The sequence below is a fragment of the Emys orbicularis genome, chromosome 1, assembly GCF_028017835.1.
Source record: "Emys orbicularis isolate rEmyOrb1 chromosome 1, rEmyOrb1.hap1, whole genome shotgun sequence".
Lineage (NCBI taxonomy): Eukaryota > Metazoa > Chordata > Testudines > Emydidae > Emys > Emys orbicularis.
Genome location: NC_088683.1, coordinates 113653090 through 113671219, shown reverse-complemented (window position 1 = coordinate 113671219; position 18130 = coordinate 113653090). Strand labels below are relative to the sequence as shown.

Below are 18130 nucleotides of genomic sequence, written 5' to 3'. Positions count from 1 at the left end.
GTTTGTACAATTTCACCAAACTAGAACCCTTTGAGCTAACATTTTCCACGTTGGTGGAAACAATTCAGCCTGAGGCAAAGTTTCAGCCGAAATGGTTCGACCATATCCACGAACAAGGCTAGGGGAAAAAAAATACACTGATTTTCCCAGGTAAAATCATTCTAGTGACATTTTCTCTTAACTGCTCTGGTGCTCCCAGCTTTGGAGCAGGGACCTGTAATTTAGCAGGGGGATGGCCTTGGTATCAGGGATGTGCCTTTTACTGTCCTCATGAAAGTCTTATAACAAATTTAGGCAGTCTTGGGGGGGGGGGGGAACTGCAGCTTCCAGATGCTCAGTAGAGACTTTTTTTTATTTCTCCACATAAACTTTCTGATGATTGCATCCTCCATCCCCTCACAATTTCTCCATGCAACTGGATTATGCATGCACAGTGATTGAGCATGTTCCCTCCAGCCCAGGGCTATGCGGGCTCAGAAGGACATTTCCTGTAATGGCTGATTCGGGTAGGGCTGCTACTGCCCTACCTATTTTGCCGTCCAGGATGGAAAATGTTTCTGGTGCTCCCAAGCAGCGGAGTCAAAAAAAGGCCAGGCAATCAGCAGAACAAAAATGGCCAGCCAAGGAGAATGGAGCAAAAAAGAGCCAAGCAGCACACTGGTACAGAACCCCCTGGTAGTTGGCACCCAGGATGACAGCCCTGCTCACTCACCATTAGAACTGGCCTGAGTACGGTTGATTCTGGGCACTGGAATTGAGATCAGAAGGCCTGTTTCTCTGTGCTGCAGCAAAGTCTATGGGATTTTTGCTTTGAACATATAAAGGGCTACATAATGCTATGCACAAGCAACCTTACTTCTAGCATTGATTAATTTTTGAGTGCTTGACTTTGCAACCTTAATAATTTACACACACAAACTGTTAAAAGAACATTAAGGCCCAAGTGATCCCATTATATATCTTAAAAAAACCTAGGAAGAAGGCAGAGATGCATCATCTAGTGGTTATGTAACGCACAAAGATTACAACTAGATCATGGAACTTGGGCATCAGAAGATTGGGTTTTATATCTAGCCCTTCACCAAGTCATCTTTGTGCTTCAGTTTCGCCATCCACATGATTGGGATGGGGCGAGGGGAGAGGAGGATACTTCTCTACTTCACAAGGGTGTTATGGAGCTTAATTAATTGTTTACAAAAAGTTGTGAGATGGGTGGAGGACTAGCGCTATGGAGCTGCAGAGTAACAGGTATGGAGATTCCAAGGCTCTGCCTAGGACAGCGCTTCTGGCACACTGGTCCTTTGCACATCATGTCTGGAAGAGACTTCCAGAGCATAGGATGGTTCGTCATGGTATCAGCAAAATAGAGAACCACGGATTGGCTTTTCCCTTTGGCAGATGTTGCATTTCTGTTGCAGAAACAAGGCGGCTCCCTTTTCTTTATCTCATTACCCACACATCAATGTTGTCATCGTAAGAACCTGACATTTTACTTACCCTCAGACACTCTGCCCCAGCCACTAGCAACACAAAGAGTCCCGGCCTCAAATTTATCATCTTTGTGGGGAAGGCAAATTGGCTGAACCCTATGTCCTAAGAAGGAAAGTGCACACAAATGTGAGTACATCAACTCCAGGCTGTTCGGAAGCGATTCTCTCTGCACCAACCAGATAAAAGCAACAATGTCCTTTGTGTGAACAGAATGGATCAAGGACCTTTGAACTATACATTTTTCTAAAGCAATTCAATCAAACGGCTAAAAATAAGTCAAGTCAATCACTTTTAAATTGAGGTAATCTTGAGACATCACATTGTTTTAGAGAAACTAATGTGAACAATGTTTTGGCCGGCCATATTCAAGTGAAACGTAAGCAGCAAGAACAAGACTAGAGGAAAGAGACCGGGGGGGTGGGGGAAGAGAACTGTCCTATGTACAATTCTCATACAGCCTGCAATCGTGTCCAGTTGTAGATCCTGTTGAGCATTCTATTCTCTGAAGACAAGAATGCTGACCATGTGTCAAAAGAAGTGGAGTTCTGATTTACACAGGACATTCAAAACTCAAATGCTCAGCTCTGTTCTCGAACTAGGCGAATACCTTTGTAGGTTTCTTTTTGGGGATCAGAGGAGAAAGGGATCAAAGCTACTTGACTTGTCATGGCCTAATTCATTTATTGACAAACCTTAAAGAACACTTACCAGTGTAGAAGACAGGCCCACCTTCTCCTGGAGGGATCATCCAGATGACTCAAAAGCTGTTTTCAAGCATTATGACTGGAGACTTAAGTTTCTTTATCCACAAAATAGGTACATAGGTAGTAGTAAAGCAAGCTTCCTCTCACTGCCCCATCAACAGGCCTCAACCGATCACTTCCTGGCTAACAAGCGTAGTTTGGTTTTCCATACCCATTCAATCCTCTCCACTCAGAGCAGCAAACAGGTGCAACTTTAGTGCTATTTATCACAATGATTTTGTGACGCAGACACCTGTCCACTGGGAGCTAGACTAAGACCAAAGTCATTTTAGAAGAGCCACTGATTGGAATTGTTACCATCAGGTAGCTAATCACAGCCGACTTGGGTGGGATTTGATAAAGCAGTGAAAGGATCTACGTATCCCATGTGGTCTCCTGACCCTCTATGAATCTGTATGCAAAAAGCCACACTCCAGAAAGCCTTTTAAAATGGCTTTAAAATTTCCCTTGTGTTCACCTTTGCCACTATGACAGATATTGGATTATGTGTGTTTAAAACAGGGTGATGTGCATTTAAATTTAAGCCATCTTCTCATTTTGCCAGATCCATTCAATGATGGAACAATCTGCTGTTTGTGGCATCACATCTCTTCCTACAGTGAAAAGTTCCACTATCACAAACAGTGGAGACTGGTGGTGCTGAATGAAGCGGACAAGAGGGGCAAGCTAATTAGCGAGGAGAGAACTTTCCGAGAGGTAAAGAAAATATAGAATTACTACAACCGGAAGACAATTTGACTTTTTGTGCTCTCTAGTGTTGCAAAGATCAGTAGTATGAACAAAACATGAGAAGCCCCAGAACAAAGACTTGACTTGAGGGACAATTATTTGGACAAGGTCACTAAGACTAGACTGGATTTAGCATGGGTAACCTACGTGGGCAGGAGTAAAGACACTACCAGGATGGTGTTTTATATGCTGGAAAGAGCATTACAGAGAGATAGGAGAATAAAAGGTTGCTCTAAACTAGCAAGTTATATATAGTGAAGGATCCGCTCTGAAGCACTTTCACTCAGTCTCCTCCCTTACCGTACTTTACTCTGTATTTCAGATATAGCAGAGCGATATCAGAATGCATGTAGCCAAGTCTGTTGAAGTCAGGGTGAACAATGACTTGTGAGACAGGAATGTTCTGTTCTTGCTCGTCTGCCTTTCTGAGGTTATGTTCTCCAACAGTCACAATGAGATTCTTCACTAGTTTCCTGACAAACAAAGGGCAAGATTAATGACGGAGAGGTTTGCCAACACACTTCAGCCTGTTATGCATGGAGCCAAGGCTGATAATTTCCTATAAGAAACAGCTATGTACAAGCAATTCTCTCATTACTGAGAAGTTCAACACATGGAAAATGTGACCTTACCACATCCTTCCCTGCTGAGGACCTGAATCTAGCCTTCAATAGCAGGCTTTTTCCAGCTATGCTACTTTCTCTTGGCCTTACGCCTGAAGGGGCCGCATTGCCTCAGAGTCAGAGTGCTAGAATACTGTTGTGAGATTTTATTTCTTAATTGACTGGCTTTTTGTTCTACCTCCCACTCAGTAATACAAGGACTCATAAGCTTTGGCCTGGATTCTGCTTGCAATGATGGATCATCTGCAGCCTTTAGACTAGGATCTTTAGAGAGTTCCAAGGCACCTTAAATCAGTGGGAGATGAGTGCCTAAGTTCTTTAGGGCCCTTTAAAAAAAATCCCCTGCTTGTTTTTAATTCATCATGTTTGGGAGAAGGGGGCACCTAGAGGAGAAGATTTGGAGGAGGAGGAGAGCCCAAGAGAATAAAACCTTTGAGGGGGCTTTAGGAGGTTACATATACTTGAGACGAATGTTTAATATTTATTTGGAAACAGTCATGTCTCTGGTACAGCTCTTGGCAGTTTATGAACACAGCAATGTGGCATTGTGCTTAATGAACTCAGGTATTTCGGTGCTGCCTGGGACAATCAATCACACTGGGTTACTTCTTTTAGCATTTACCATGTTAATTAGTAAGCTACATTTAATCTTTATCGTACACTAAACTTACAAGTGATCCCCTTATTTTTACTTGCAATGTATTTACTATATTCTCTTGAGAAGGACAAGTAGTATCCAAGTTGTGTACAAACCTGATCTAGTCTGTACAGGAGGGTAATGGATCAGGAAGTTATAGACAGAGGGGTAGGATGGTTTTTCACTGGACTAAGACTCTGGAAGTCTGGATTCAATCCCCAGCTCCATCTCTACACAGCAAAGAAAAACCTGCAGATGGCTTGCGCCGGCTGACTCAGACTCACTGGGCTCGGCTGTGGGGCTATTCCACTGCTGAGTAGACTTCTGGGCTCGGGCTGGAGGACCCTACGGGATGGGAGGGTCCCAGAACTTGGGCTCAAGCCTGAGGCCAGAAGTCTACACAACAATGAAATAGCCCTGCAGCCCGAACCCCACGAGCATGAGTTGACTGGCTCGGGCCAGCCGTGGAGGTTTTTTTCCTGTGTAGACATCCCCTGTATGACTTCAGGGGAATTGCTTAACCTATCCATAGGAACCCTAATACTGCCTTTCTCCCACTCCAAAGTATGTCTGTTTTATAGATACACAAGTGAACAAGATTTGATATATTCAGCAGGTCTCCCATAAGCAGGTTGTGCAAACAATGTCCTTTCCTCTTCCTGATGTTAACTGTCTCTCAATACCACAGAGAAATGATTCAGAACTATGGAGATTGTGCGTCTCTCTTAGGAGATGAGTAGAGCTGACTAAAGTTTTCTAAATTTCAACTTTGATAAAGATTTGTCACAATTTCAATAAAGAAAAAACGTCAAGGATGTTTTCACAAATTCCCCCACCCAATCTTTTAGGCAATCTCCAGAAATAAGTTAAATTTTTTGGGAAGCTCAAAAAATTCTTTCTAGCTCAAATACTGAATAGGTGAGGAAAAAAGGAGAAACCACAGTAGGTTCCACTGTTGATTGTTTCCTACAGTCATCAGTTCTCATATCTATAGCTATCATCGTTCCTAACTACTCCCCATCCCCACCCCCGACTCAGTGCTGAAGGATTTCAGAACCATTAACTAAGGGGTTCAAACCCCTCTCCCTCTGCTGGGTTTTAACAACTGACCTTTTACAGTTACTTTCAGCATGGAAGAATGTTTTAAAGTGCGGCAGAGAAGTACAGCAGACGACAACAGCTAATCATATAGGTGCTTTCCCTTGCAGTGCAGCATTTAACTCCCTCCTATTTTGTGTGGATTTAGTGCTGCTGAAAGGTACCAGGTTTCCAATCCCGGAGAGTGAAATCCCCCATTTAGTCACAGATCAGGCGCAGCGATAAATCGACCCCTGCTGGATCGATTGCTGCCCGCCAATCTGGCGGGGAGTGTAGACAAGCCCTCAGTAAAAGCTCCTTCTTTGGACAGAGTATGTTCACTCAAAGTACAATACTCAGCTAGCAAAGTCAGAGTCCCAGCCATCATGAGCTCTACTACTATTTAATCCATGTAGAGAATGGTGAAGGTTTTAAATTGCCATCTGTAAACCACCAGTAATCAGGTGAAATATTCTGAGAACCATGGAGTGGGCAGCTAGGGTTTAGGGAGGGGTGAAGAGCAGGGCTTAATTTGTAATGAAAGAGGCGCCAGGGCTCAAGCAATTTTTTTTTTTTTTTTACTTTCATAAAAGGTTCAGCGAGCCCAGAGGTGCTGGGACTATGAACTGCCCTTGCAAGCCCCAGCACAAATTAAGCCATGCAGAAGAGCCATTAAGATCTATAGCTCCTGAAGTAGCTTGCAGAATGAAACAGTTGGAAAAACCCAATGGATTAGACCAGTGGTTCTCAAACTTTTGTACAGGTGATCCCTTTCTCATAGCAAGCCTCTGAGTGAGACACCCCCGCCCCCCCCATAAATTAAAAACATTTTTTAATATATTTAACACCATTGTAAATGCTGGAGGCAAAGCGGGGTTGGGGTGGAGGCTGACAGCTCGCGACCCCCCCATGTAATAACCCCACGACCCTCTGAGGGGTCCTGACCCCCAGTTTGAGGACCCCTGGATTAGACGCTATTGCTCCACAAAGAGAACGTGAGTGTAGCATAGCACGGCCCTACTTCAGATATTCTAATGCCATTTTCTTCTCCAGCTGGGAAGCAGCACACACTAACATTATGGAGCTTTCCTTACTAATAGACAGGGGCTTTAACGAAGTAACTTAAAGGCTAACGACAAAAACAGCATTCTCTAACTTACTGCTCAAGGGTGAATACGCAGTGAGCTGCAGTTACAACCACATCTTCTTGTATTAAACTGCCACCACAGAAGTGGAAACGACCCAACTTGAGAGATACCTTTACAAAAAGAAAGTCACACACATTTAAGGTGGAGCTAGTTATACTGCCCTCCAAAAGAGCATCTGAAATCTCACAAAGATCTGAGGAAGTTCTTCACCCTCCCCCAGATCACGACAGATGGCAGTGCTCAAAAAAAAAAAAAAAAAAAAGGGAGGTTTTGAACCCTCTCATTTCTAGACAAGGATTCCCAGATGACTGGTGTCCAGAGAAATGTTGTCTAAATTGTGGACTCACCCTTGATAGCTATCCCTAATTTCACAGATATTTGGGAAGAGCTGAAGAAGCAGAGTGTGGATCGAAACTTGGAATTCCCTGAAATGCAGAAGTGCCTAGAGGGAGAATTTTGTTCTTCCTTCTTACTGTTATGTAACACCAGAAATTGTTTCATGGGGTGAAGATAGGACCATAGTAACAGGAAGTAGTAATGTTACAGTGTCAAAAATTGCTAATTTGCTTCAAAATGAAAGTCTGGAAGCAGTGACCCAGTCCTTTTATTACATGAATTTAAGTTTGCAGAGTGAGAACATTTCTGTGAAGTAAGACTTCCCTGACTTTGCCAACAGAAGAACCAATTAGGCAAGAATTCCTCCACCACAAATACAGCTAATCCAGCATTTTGAGCTACTATGGAGAAGCGACAGATGAACGTTAGGACTCTTACAGCCAACAGAAGGCCAGTACGCAATGCTGTTATTAAAATGTGGGCTGTTTCCTTATATGAACGGGACAATTTTTGTATGTTAGAGGCATAACAGTTCGGAACTTATTCCCTGAAGGTCAGACATAACCTCAGAGTTATCAGTTATAGGGGAAAAATCCCTCAAACTAATCCACCCCACAGATTACATCCAAATCCTTTGTGACAGGGATGTGCTTTTGGGGACCAGTTCAGACACAAAAATACTATGTACATTAAACATTCAGGACTAGATCTTCAGCTGATGTAACTCAGCATAGCACCACTGAATTCAGTGAATTTACTCCACCTAAAACTCTGGTCCCCAAAACTGTGAGCAACTTGTACTTTAGTAACTTCAGGGATTAAGGGAGAAGAGGGATTTTAAATTAAGATACAGGTTGAGAAAGGGTATTTGGCTCCTTACTGAATGAAGGCATCCTCTCAGTTATCGTCTATGCCTTGGGGGGAAAAAAATCACCTCTCCCTCAAGAAGTTACTGTATTTGTGTCACAGACCTGCCAGGGTTGCCCCCCAGCCACTGAATTTCTGCCTCCAACAATTCTAGAAAAGAATCCAGACAGCAGGAAACTTTTCTGGTTCTCCAAGTCAACAGGACGAACTCCACATTTCAATCCTACACCAGACAGAAAGGAAAATGTTATGCACTGAAACGACATTGATACATACGAGTGTATAGCCTCGGGAGTCTCAGTAGGACATAAAGCTGATTTTGTAATCAACCTCTAACAGAATCCCTAGTGGCCAATACTGGGTATTGCATGTTTAAGTATTGGATTACAAAGCCTTAAACCAGTGGTTCTCAATCAGGGGTACACTCTCCCCCCCCCCCCCCCCGGGATACGTCAACCTATCTAGATATTTGCCTAGATTTAGAATAGGCTACATAAAAAGCACTAGTGAAGTCAGTACAAACTATGATTTCATACAGACAATGACTTGTGTATACTGCTCTAAGTACAATATTTATATTCCAATTGATTTATTGTATAATTATACAGTAAGAATGAGAAAGTAAGAAAATTTTCAGTAATAGTGTGGCTGTGACACTTTTGTATTTTTATGTCTGATTTTGTAAGCAAGTAGTTTTTAACTGAGGTGAAACTTGGGGGTATGCAAGACGAATCAGGGGCGTACAGTAGTCTGGAAAGGTTGAGAACGACTGCCTTCAACAGTAGAACCTCAGAGTTATGAACACCAGAGTTATGAACTGAGCACTCAACCACACACCTCATTTGGAACTGGAAGTGCGCAATCAGGCAGCAGCAGAGACCAAAAAAGCAAATAGAGTAGAGTACTGTGTTAAATGTAAACTACTTTTTTTTAAAAAGGAAAGCACCATTTCTTCTTCTGCATAGTAAAGTTTCAAAGCTGTATGAAGTCAATGTTCAGTTGTAAACTTTTGAAAGAACAACCATAACGTTTTGTTCCGAGCTACAGACATTTCAGAGTTGCGAACAACCTCCATTCCCGAGGTGTTCGTAACTCTGAGGTTCTACTGTACTAAGTTTGACTTCCAAAATGAAGCGAACTCAGGTGTAGAATACATAGAGTGCACAGGAATGGTGTGTCTAGAGAATAAATCAGAATGTGCGAGAGACTGAAGTCAATTTGTCTTAAGTGTGATGGTGCTTAATAGTTAATTCAGCTGCCATCAAATTTATCAAAGCTATTCAGTCACTCAGCAGTTGAAGAAAGAATAAAGATGACAAAACTATTACTGATCAAATGTTATTGGCACTTGTAAAGTTACCTAACAAGTGCTATGGGATATAGTGCTGGCCTGTTTAATCTATTTTTTCAGTACTCAAGAGGGCTCTGCAATATTAAATATTTAATTGAGTATTTACTACTTTCAAGTTTTAAAAGCCCCTTGTGCAGTACACAAAGGGGCCAGCTAGAGTCAGTTATGAAAGATCCTCTCTCTCTGGCTGAATTGAACAGGCTCAGCTTGCAATCTTTTGCTTCAGGTTGACAAGCAGTCCAAAGAGACATATATTCCCTGAAACCATTTGAGAAGCGATTGTACCTTTGAAACTTGAGGGACAAACAGAGGGAAAATAGGATTGTGGCCAGTTGTGTCTGGTTTGCTTTTAGGTACTGTAATAAACCAGGAAGTTCAAAATAAATCTGTTGCAATCTCATTTATGTTTTTTTTTGGGGGGGGGGGGAGAGGAAGGAAATCACCCAGCAGAAAATAACGTACTTGTTTCACAGACCTGGCAGAAGACATGCTGGGGCCTGAAGAAACCCCTCTTCACCTTATCCACTGCAGAAAGTTATTAATCACAGTTAACAGTATACACAAGTGATTGTAAAGATCTGAGACACAAAGAAAAGAGCTACTGAATGGTAACTCCTCATACCAGGGTCCCGTATCCCCAGGCTGGATGGTTCAGAGACAGATAGATCTTCAGCATTCTGGCTCCTCCCCTGATGGGACAACAGCAATTCTTCTGCACCACTCAGCTGGTCTGTTCCTGCACCTGAGTGGGCTGTAAGCACTACATCATTAGTTCAAGGCCAACACACTTCCCACAGGAACACCTGACAGGTGGAATTTCCCCACCACCACCACAAATGAAACACATGCAAAGTGAAACCTAAAAGTACCGGATAGTTGTTCAGTTCTAGCCTAGACAGAATGCCAAGTTGCCACAGCTTTGTGCTTATATATATATATACACACACACATTAAAGGCTGGATTCTGATCTCATTTTCACTGGCATCAGCCTGAAGTAACTCCTTGGAAGTCATTCCCAATCAATGCTGGTCCAACAGAGACCAGAATCTTGTTACTAAATGTCATTGGCTCTTTCACAAGCAGATGCTATGGAACAGGGTTCTATACTCCTTTAGCCCTAACACTGCCCTGCAATGTGGACGAATGTCACTCATTGGAGACCCCATATTTATCTTGGTTCCACACAAACCTGAAGGGGTTGTGTTTGCTCATTCTTTAATTTGGCTAATCACCATCGGCATCAGAAATGAAGGATCACGCCATGGAGGTTTTAGAAAGCTTTGTATGAGTTCAAACCAAATTAAAGCCCCACATTTCCTCATCTATGACTTTTGTGGTGAGCCATATAGAGAACTTGTCCTGTGGAATTGAGACTAGGATAGTAAATAGTTGGGAATCAGCATCTCTCCAGAAGAAGCTTCCATTCCCACAATGTTTTCTACAGAGAAACAAGCTGGAGTCCCTACCCAGAGCATAAAAATATTTTCTTCTTGCTTTTAAACTGAATTTTGTTACCACTGAGTCTCCAGAAAAATGTTTTCCGCTTCCTGCCACCACTAGGCTAAAGGCCCTGAATGACCCCAGAAAGCTCAGAAAGAGGTAGCAGCATTCAAAGCCTTCTGATTGGGGTAAATCCCTCTTATTTAGAACTAGGCCCATGCTTGGTGGGTCGGATGTATAGATAAGGGACTCCTGGATGCATATGCCTAAGAGCACTGTTGTCTTAGCAACATGTCAGGACTGTTGTAAGCAGTGGAAAATAAACAGGCTTTCATGGGAGATGACCATTGAGCTAGGTGGGGAGAGAGGCAATGCTAACAAGGGAGGAATAGCAAGCACCATAGAGAATTAGCTATGCTAGACAGTCTCACAGCTAATTACATCATTTCCAGCCAGGCTTTTTAGTGTTAGATTTGGCAGAATTTGATATTTTTTTTTATGATTTCAACAGAAAATATATTTTTAATTTTTATCCATTTAAAATTTTCAGTTTCCCAAAATTATCAGGGAAGTCAGATAATTATTTGAGGACAGTAGACCAGATTCAAAAACTAAAGCTTTATAACCATTAAAAACACAAATCGTCCCATGTCAAAATATACGAAGTAAATATCAAATCAAACTCAGCTCTCAAAGAGCATTTTTCTTATTTTGCCTATCTGTAAATTTAAGTTATTGATGGAAATATTTTTCATTATTTGTGTGTGTACAGTGAAACCAACATCTAATCCTTCCAAGCTTATTTATTGTGATCTTTATGTGAAAAACATTTGTAAGTTGCTCTGAGGGCCACGGGGTTCCCCTGTACAATGTTACCTTCCTGACATCCTCTGCTCTGGAGAATTTACTGTGCTTCCAACATGCACCATTTTACCCTTCTCCCCCGGAAGTGTTTCTGGGAAGAAGAGTCCCTTATAATCTAGTGACGGTCTTGGGAGTCAAGGCATAGGTTCATTAGTATTTTAACTAATAAAGGAGGACAGGTAGGAAGGCTTTATGAACACAAACAATAACATTGCTCTGAGCCCCAGCTCGTTCAGAGCTTTCTTAGGTCTCCAGTTTAAGTTTAGTGGATTCAGCCTATTTATCATCATTTGTACACATTACAGTTTAACTTGACTGGGGAGCTCTCCTGAAGAAAGAAGAAAAAGAACAGGTGTTGTAGCAGATAAGTAGTACAGGGAAGGGGTAACAGCTGCTCCTGCTCAAATTACAGCAGTTTATATAATTGATCATGCAGAATTTCTCTAGCTCAGCAGTTCTCAAACTGTGGGTCAGGACCCCAAAGTGGGTCATAGCTCCATTTTAACAGAGTCTCCAGGACTGGCTTAGAGTTGCTGGGGCCCAGGGCCGAAGTTGAAACCCAAGCCCCACCACCCGGGGTGGAAGCCCAAGCCCCACCACTCAGGGCGGAAGCCTGAGGGCTTCAGCCCTGGGTGATGGGGCTCAGGTTACAGGCCCCCTGCCTGGGGCTGAAGCCCGTGGGGCTTTGGCCCCACCACCCAGGACAGCAGGGCTTGGGCAAGCTCAGGCCTTGGTCCCCCCTCCTGGGGTCATGTACTAATTTTTGTTGCCAGAAGGGGGTCACAGTGCAATGAAGTTTGAGAACCCCTGCTCTAGTTAACCATTGCACATGGAGATCAGGGACTGACGTGGTTGAGATGCCAAGAAGACACACAGTATACAGCCCACTCCTATTACACTTGACTACATTTCATCACTGATATCAGCCACCAAGAGACAAAGTTATAAGGGGCAGGGAAAGGGGAACAATTGTGAAGCAAACCACCCAGAGGGGATTTTTAAGTGGTGTCTGCTTCATGGTCTGACATTTGGTAGCACAAACTTTAAGCTTTGACCAAGTTTCTCACTTCATTTGGAACTTGGCTCACAAGTTATAAAGTCACATGGCACAACCCTATGTTCTGAGGCATAAATTGGTCCATGCAGAGGGGCATGGGGTTCTTGCCTCTTCTCTAGACTGAGAAAATAACCCTCTAAAGTCCTTCAACTCCACTCTGGCCTTATGCAGGGGCTCAATGAGAATCCCAGTACAGCCTCCTGGGCAGAGCTCTGCCTAGCCCAGCACCACGGCTTCTTACAGTCTCTGCTTTCATGCCCTTGAGCTGGAACAAGGAGGGACTCACTTACCACATTGAGTGAAGAGAAAAACAAACAGGAGGAATTGCACAGTTGCTCCCATGGCCACATGAAAGTACACTAAAGCCAAGTTGCCACCCCCATCCAGCAAAAACCAAAGAAGAAAAAGGGGGGGGGGTGTAGAAAAAGAGACTCTACCACAACTAGTCTTTCCCCTCTACACTGTTTTGCTTTTCACTGCCCCCCTATAAAAAGTCCATACCTTCCCACAGCTGCAGCTCCAATGCCAGGATTCCTTAATAGATGAGGGGATGAATCAGCCTCAGCAGGTGGAGTCCCAGGGCTGCAAACCAGCCACCTGTAGAGAAGGTCCCAATCAATTTCTATCTAGACTCCACCCTCCTCTCTCAGGCCTGCCCCCTTTCCCTCCATTTCTCCCTCTCCATTAGGCCTCATGGGAAGCCCTATTAAGTAGGTGACCCCATTAGCAGTAGCAGAATACTCCTGCAGGATCTATGCCCCTCTACAGAGATTGCACTGTAAGCAGTAGTGACTGCTTTCTGCATCTATCCCCCTCTTTCTCCCTGTCATTATCACCCCCAGGCACTAGCCCTCCTATTTTGAAATATGCCCCTTCTTTACCTTTTCATGCTAAGTAGCAGACTGAGAAATAATTTAGCTCCCAGGACTCCAATAACCCTGTGCCCTAATCCCCTAATGATGCTAGTCACCATTTGCTCGGTGGGAAGGGGTGTGGGGCAACGGTGCAGCGTGGGGATGTGGCACTTTCTAACGAAGTTACCTCCTTTACTCACAGCTACCTGGAAGGTATGAAGGCATCGGGGTGGCTTTAGCCCGCCCTTCTGGAAGAACAGGAAATGATCTTTTTGAAAACTAACCTTTTTACACAACTTACCTGTTCATGACACAAATTAAGAGCTCCATGGGTAGTTTTTGAATTCCAGCTCTGAGGATGGTGTTGAGAATGTTTCAGCTGAGAATCATTAAGGGTTGTATAAAGGTGGGCATAACTATCCACCTTTTACAGGGGAAACAGAGGCACGCAGCGACAGGACTGTTCTTGTTATGTGTTTGTACAGCATCCAGTCTGACATACACCTTGGTCCTCTGGGTGCTACTGCTGTAGAAACACCATCATCCCCAGATCCTCAAAGGTATTTAGGCTCCTAACTCCGATTGCAGAGTCTGGGAGGCTGTCATCAGTCTCATCTTCACCTCAGCTGGCCTTCGCTGTACCCATCTTCCACTGGTTTAAATTGGACTGAAGGTGGAGGATGGTGTCCAACATTGTGTTAATCAGGATTGCCAAGTAGCCTCGCAAGGCTGCCTGTCTCTAGGCATTCACCTCCTCCCACGTGAGTCTGGGAGGAGGTGAATGCCTAGAGAAGCAGCAAGCAAAGAAAATAGAAGCAAACTCTTTCAACCCCTCACCTTCTCTCCACCTCATGAAGCACAGTAACACTATGGGCCTAATCTGCATCAAGCGTCAGTCTAAATAGTTCCATTTAAATCACAGAGTCAAAAAGCTTAAAGCCAGACGGGACCACTAGCTCATCTACTCTGACCTCCTATATAGCACAGGCCAACAATACCACCCAGCACACGAAATGAGACCAAAGTATTACAGCCCTACTATGATGTGCCACAGGCAGAGAATAGGAGGGACTGAGGTGCACCAGTGCCCAAGGCCCCTGCAATGGCAGGGAAATGATTAAGTGAGCTGTACCCAGATAATCCTGGCAAGTGACTTGCACCCACACGCTGCAGAGGGAGGTGAAAACACCCCAAGGTCCCTGACAATCTGACCTGGGGGAAAATTCCTTCCCAACCCCCTCTATGACTTTCAGTTAGACCCTGAGCATGTGAGCAAGAACCAACCAGCCAAGCACCTGAGAGAGAGAGCCTGCTCGGTACCATCTCGGATCCCTGGCCCTCCCCCCATTGTCCCATCTCCAACCATGGCCATCCCTGTGGTGTCAGAGGAAGGGGTTTTTTAAAAAACCCTCCCAGAATACCCAGGGGGAAAATCCCTTTCTTTCCCTGGACGGTGGCTAGCTGAAACCCTGACGTGTGGGTTACAGAACATAATAGTGAGCCACAGGGCTATTGAGCCCTGCCCCCTACCATCAGATACACCACCATCAGACAACTGCACTCATAAATTTGTTCAGCTTGCTCTTAAAAGTGAGTTGTTTATGTGACGTTGTACAGTCTATATGGTTTTATAAAAACTTGATAATAAGTCAATATAATGTAACTGGGATAGTTTTAGAGAAAATACGGTAATAAGTGAATGTAACGTAACTGGGATATGCTTCATGCAAAAGGTCTCTTGTAAGGTATCATTACAAAGCTTATAATCTACTGAGTGTGATCATCCTATTTGTAGAAATGTACCACTCTTGTATCTAAAACTAGAAATATAAAATGTAACTCTGAGGGCCTATTGTAATTATGTAAAGTGTGGGCCATTAATGATGGTTTGGAATCTTGATGACTCCCATTGTCTGCAGATGGCTGTTTACCTGTGAGTCTCCCTGTATATGTGTGTGCTGGCAAGTGAGTAATGAAGTCTTGCAGTGACATGTGATCATGTCACCTGAACTGGAATCCATCTTTAACCTGGTGCTTTTCCGGTGAGGGGGGGGGGGGTGGAAACCCAGAGGGACAAAGGGTTCCCGCCTTATGCAAAAGATATATAAAGGGGTGGAAGAGAACAGAGAGGGAGAGAAGCCATCATGAAGAATCCCCTAGCTATCACCTGAGCTGGAACAAGAGCTGTACCAGGGGAAAGAATTGTGCCCAGGCCTGGAAGGTGTCCAGTCTGAGAAAAACTTACTGAAGCATCTCTGAGGGTGAGATTATCTGTATTCAGTTTGATTAGGCATAGATTTGCGCATTTTATTTTATTTTGCTTGTGACTTACTTTGTTCTGTCTGTTACTACTTGGAACCACTTAAATCCTACTGTCTGTATTTAATAAAATCACTTTTTATTTAGTAATTTACTCAGAGTATGTATTAATACCTGGGGGAGCAAACAACTGTGCATATCTCTCTATCAGTGTTATAGAGGGCGAACAATTTATGAGTTTACTCTGCATAAGCTTTATGCAGGGTAAAACGGATTTATCTGGGTTTAGACCCCATTGGGAGTTGGGCATCTGAGTGCTAAAGACAAGCACACTTCTATGAGCTGTTTTCAGGTAAACTAGCAGCTTTGGGACAAGTGATTCAGACCCTGGGTTTGTGTCTGGAGCCAGACAGGAGTATCTGGTTCAGCAAGACAGGGTACTGGAGTCCTGAGCTGGCAGGGAAAACAGAAGCAGGGGTAGTCTTTGCACATCAGGTGGCAGCTCCCAAGGGGGTTTCTGTGATCCAACCCGTCACAGTTTACTCCCAGAACACCTATTGGGAAGCTGTTCCAGACCCTCAGTCTTAGAAACCTTTGTCTAATGTCCATCCTGGATTTGTTCATGGCCAGCTTAGTTCTCATTTGGCCCTTAGCTTAAATAGCTCTTCACCCTCCCTGGTATTTATCACCCTAATTTATTGATAGACACTCTCAGCCTGCTTTTTGCTAGACTAAACAAGCCAAGCTCTTCCAGTCTCCCCTCAGAAGACAGGCCCTCCATTCCCCTGATCATTATAATAGCTCTTCTCTGCATCTGCTCCAGTTTAAATTCATCGTTGAACATGGGTGACCAGAACTGTACACAGGATGCCAGATGAGGTCTTCCCAGTACCTTGCACAATGGCATTATGCTTCACTACTGGAAATGCCTCGCCCTGATACATCCTAGGATTGTATTGGCCTTTTTCACAGCCGCATAGGTAGCTCAGAATCATCCTGTGATCATCCCACACCCCTAGTTCTCTCTCCTCCTCCTGTTACTGCCAACTGGTGAATCCTCAGCTTGGAAATTCTTATTATTGACCCCAATAGACTTTGTACTATTGCATTTCATCCCATTTCTGTCACTCCAGTCTTCAAGGCCAGCCAGCTCTGCCAGCGTAATGTTCTGCTTCTCCTCTGTTTTGATGATGCCTCCCCAACTTAGTAGCATCAGCAAATTTCATTAGCACCCTCCTACTTGTTGTGCCAAGGTCATTAATCAAAATGTGGAGTAAGATTGGTTCCAAGACTGATCACTAAGGGACTCCACTAGTAACCTCCCTCCACTCTGATAAGTTGATGGAGCTATGTCAGTTTACACCTGCTAAAGATCTGGCCCTATAATTTTATGTGGGTGTCTGTCTGTCGTTATTGTGCAGAGACCAGAGGGTAACAAAAAGCCAACTCGGCTTCCATAGCATTGTTTATGAAAGTCAGTGAATGCTGGAAACAATCAGACTGGGGCAAGCTAGATTGTTTAAGTTAGAAGAACCTGTGATAAGGGCTATTCCAGGCCCCTGATAAAATCATTGGCTGGCATAACAAATAAGCTGAACAGTTCTAGAAATGGGAAGAAATGTGTAGAGTTAAAGTCAGCAAAATGTAGTTTGCTTGATTCTTTTTAATGGGCTGAGATTGTCCCCTCCCTTCTTGGACACTGTTTGTCCAGGTGTCACTAAATGGGATGTTTGGGCTGGAAGACGCAAGCTTTACCATAAGGGCTGCACATGCACGGTCTCCTGGAACACCAGGATTCACCATGACACCCTTGGGCCTTCGTTATTCTGATCCTGAAAGGCATCTTTACCAGACCAGGCCAGCAAGAGGGAATCAGCTAATATCACCACCTCCATTGGCTTCAGCTAAATTCTGAACAACATCCAGGATGTGACCCATAGGTCATAAGCCTTCCCTCATGTTGTTTTCCTTCAATAACTTATTTCGTCTCTTGCCTAGCTCAGGCCTTTTGTCTTCTAAGAAGAGTCTGGCTTACCTGGCCAAGACAACCTTTGAAGATCTGCTGTGAGCCTGTGACCAGAAAGGCATTCAAGGTACACCTCTACCCCGATATAACACAAATTCTGATATAACACGGTAAAGCAGCGCTCCGGGGGGGCTGTGCACTCCGGCGGATCAAAGCAAGTTCGATATAATGCGGTTTCACCTATAACGCTGTAAGATTTTGGCACCCGAGGACAGCTTTATATCGGGGTAGAGGTATAATACCTTAAACAGCCCAAAACTGATAAAAGTCTGCCAGGTCTGCTGTGCTGATAAGATTGTGTGCTGGGCCTGTGTGTCTCCAGCAGTGATGCTGCAAGTGAAAGCACAAGACACAGATGCTGCACTTTCTAATTTTGCTATTCTTTCCCCTCCCCTTGTGTGCGTTTGCCTCATTTTGAAGAATGGCCAAAGAAAATAGGATACAACCACCACATCAGCTCCAGGCCAGTGCAACTAACTTTTTCTATTTCCTCCCCATAAAAGGCCAGGTAATACATGAAGTGTACATTAAAGGACATCTTTAATACCATCTAAAACCCTGTCAAACGGAGGGCGGGGGGCTGTTCCCCTGCAAAGACATTACATA

General features: G+C 43.9%; 1 protein-coding gene across 1 annotated transcript in view; it reads right to left on the bottom strand.

Moving 5' to 3' along the window:
• OVCH1 (ovochymase 1) overlaps window positions 1–16442 on the bottom strand; it is a 56460-nt gene extending 40018 nt beyond the window's left edge. Inside the window, exons 1-5 of the mRNA XM_065407460.1 lie at window positions 16391–16442; window positions 7777–7895; window positions 6482–6579; window positions 3285–3457; window positions 1498–1593 (exon numbers count right to left, since the gene is read on the bottom strand). Coding sequence (XP_065263532.1) covers window positions 1498–1593; window positions 3285–3457; window positions 6482–6579; window positions 7777–7895; window positions 16391–16442 — 538 coding nt within the window. The remainder of the gene's footprint in view (window positions 1–1497; window positions 1594–3284; window positions 3458–6481; window positions 6580–7776; window positions 7896–16390) is intronic.
• Window positions 16443–18130: the final 1688 nt, after the last annotated feature.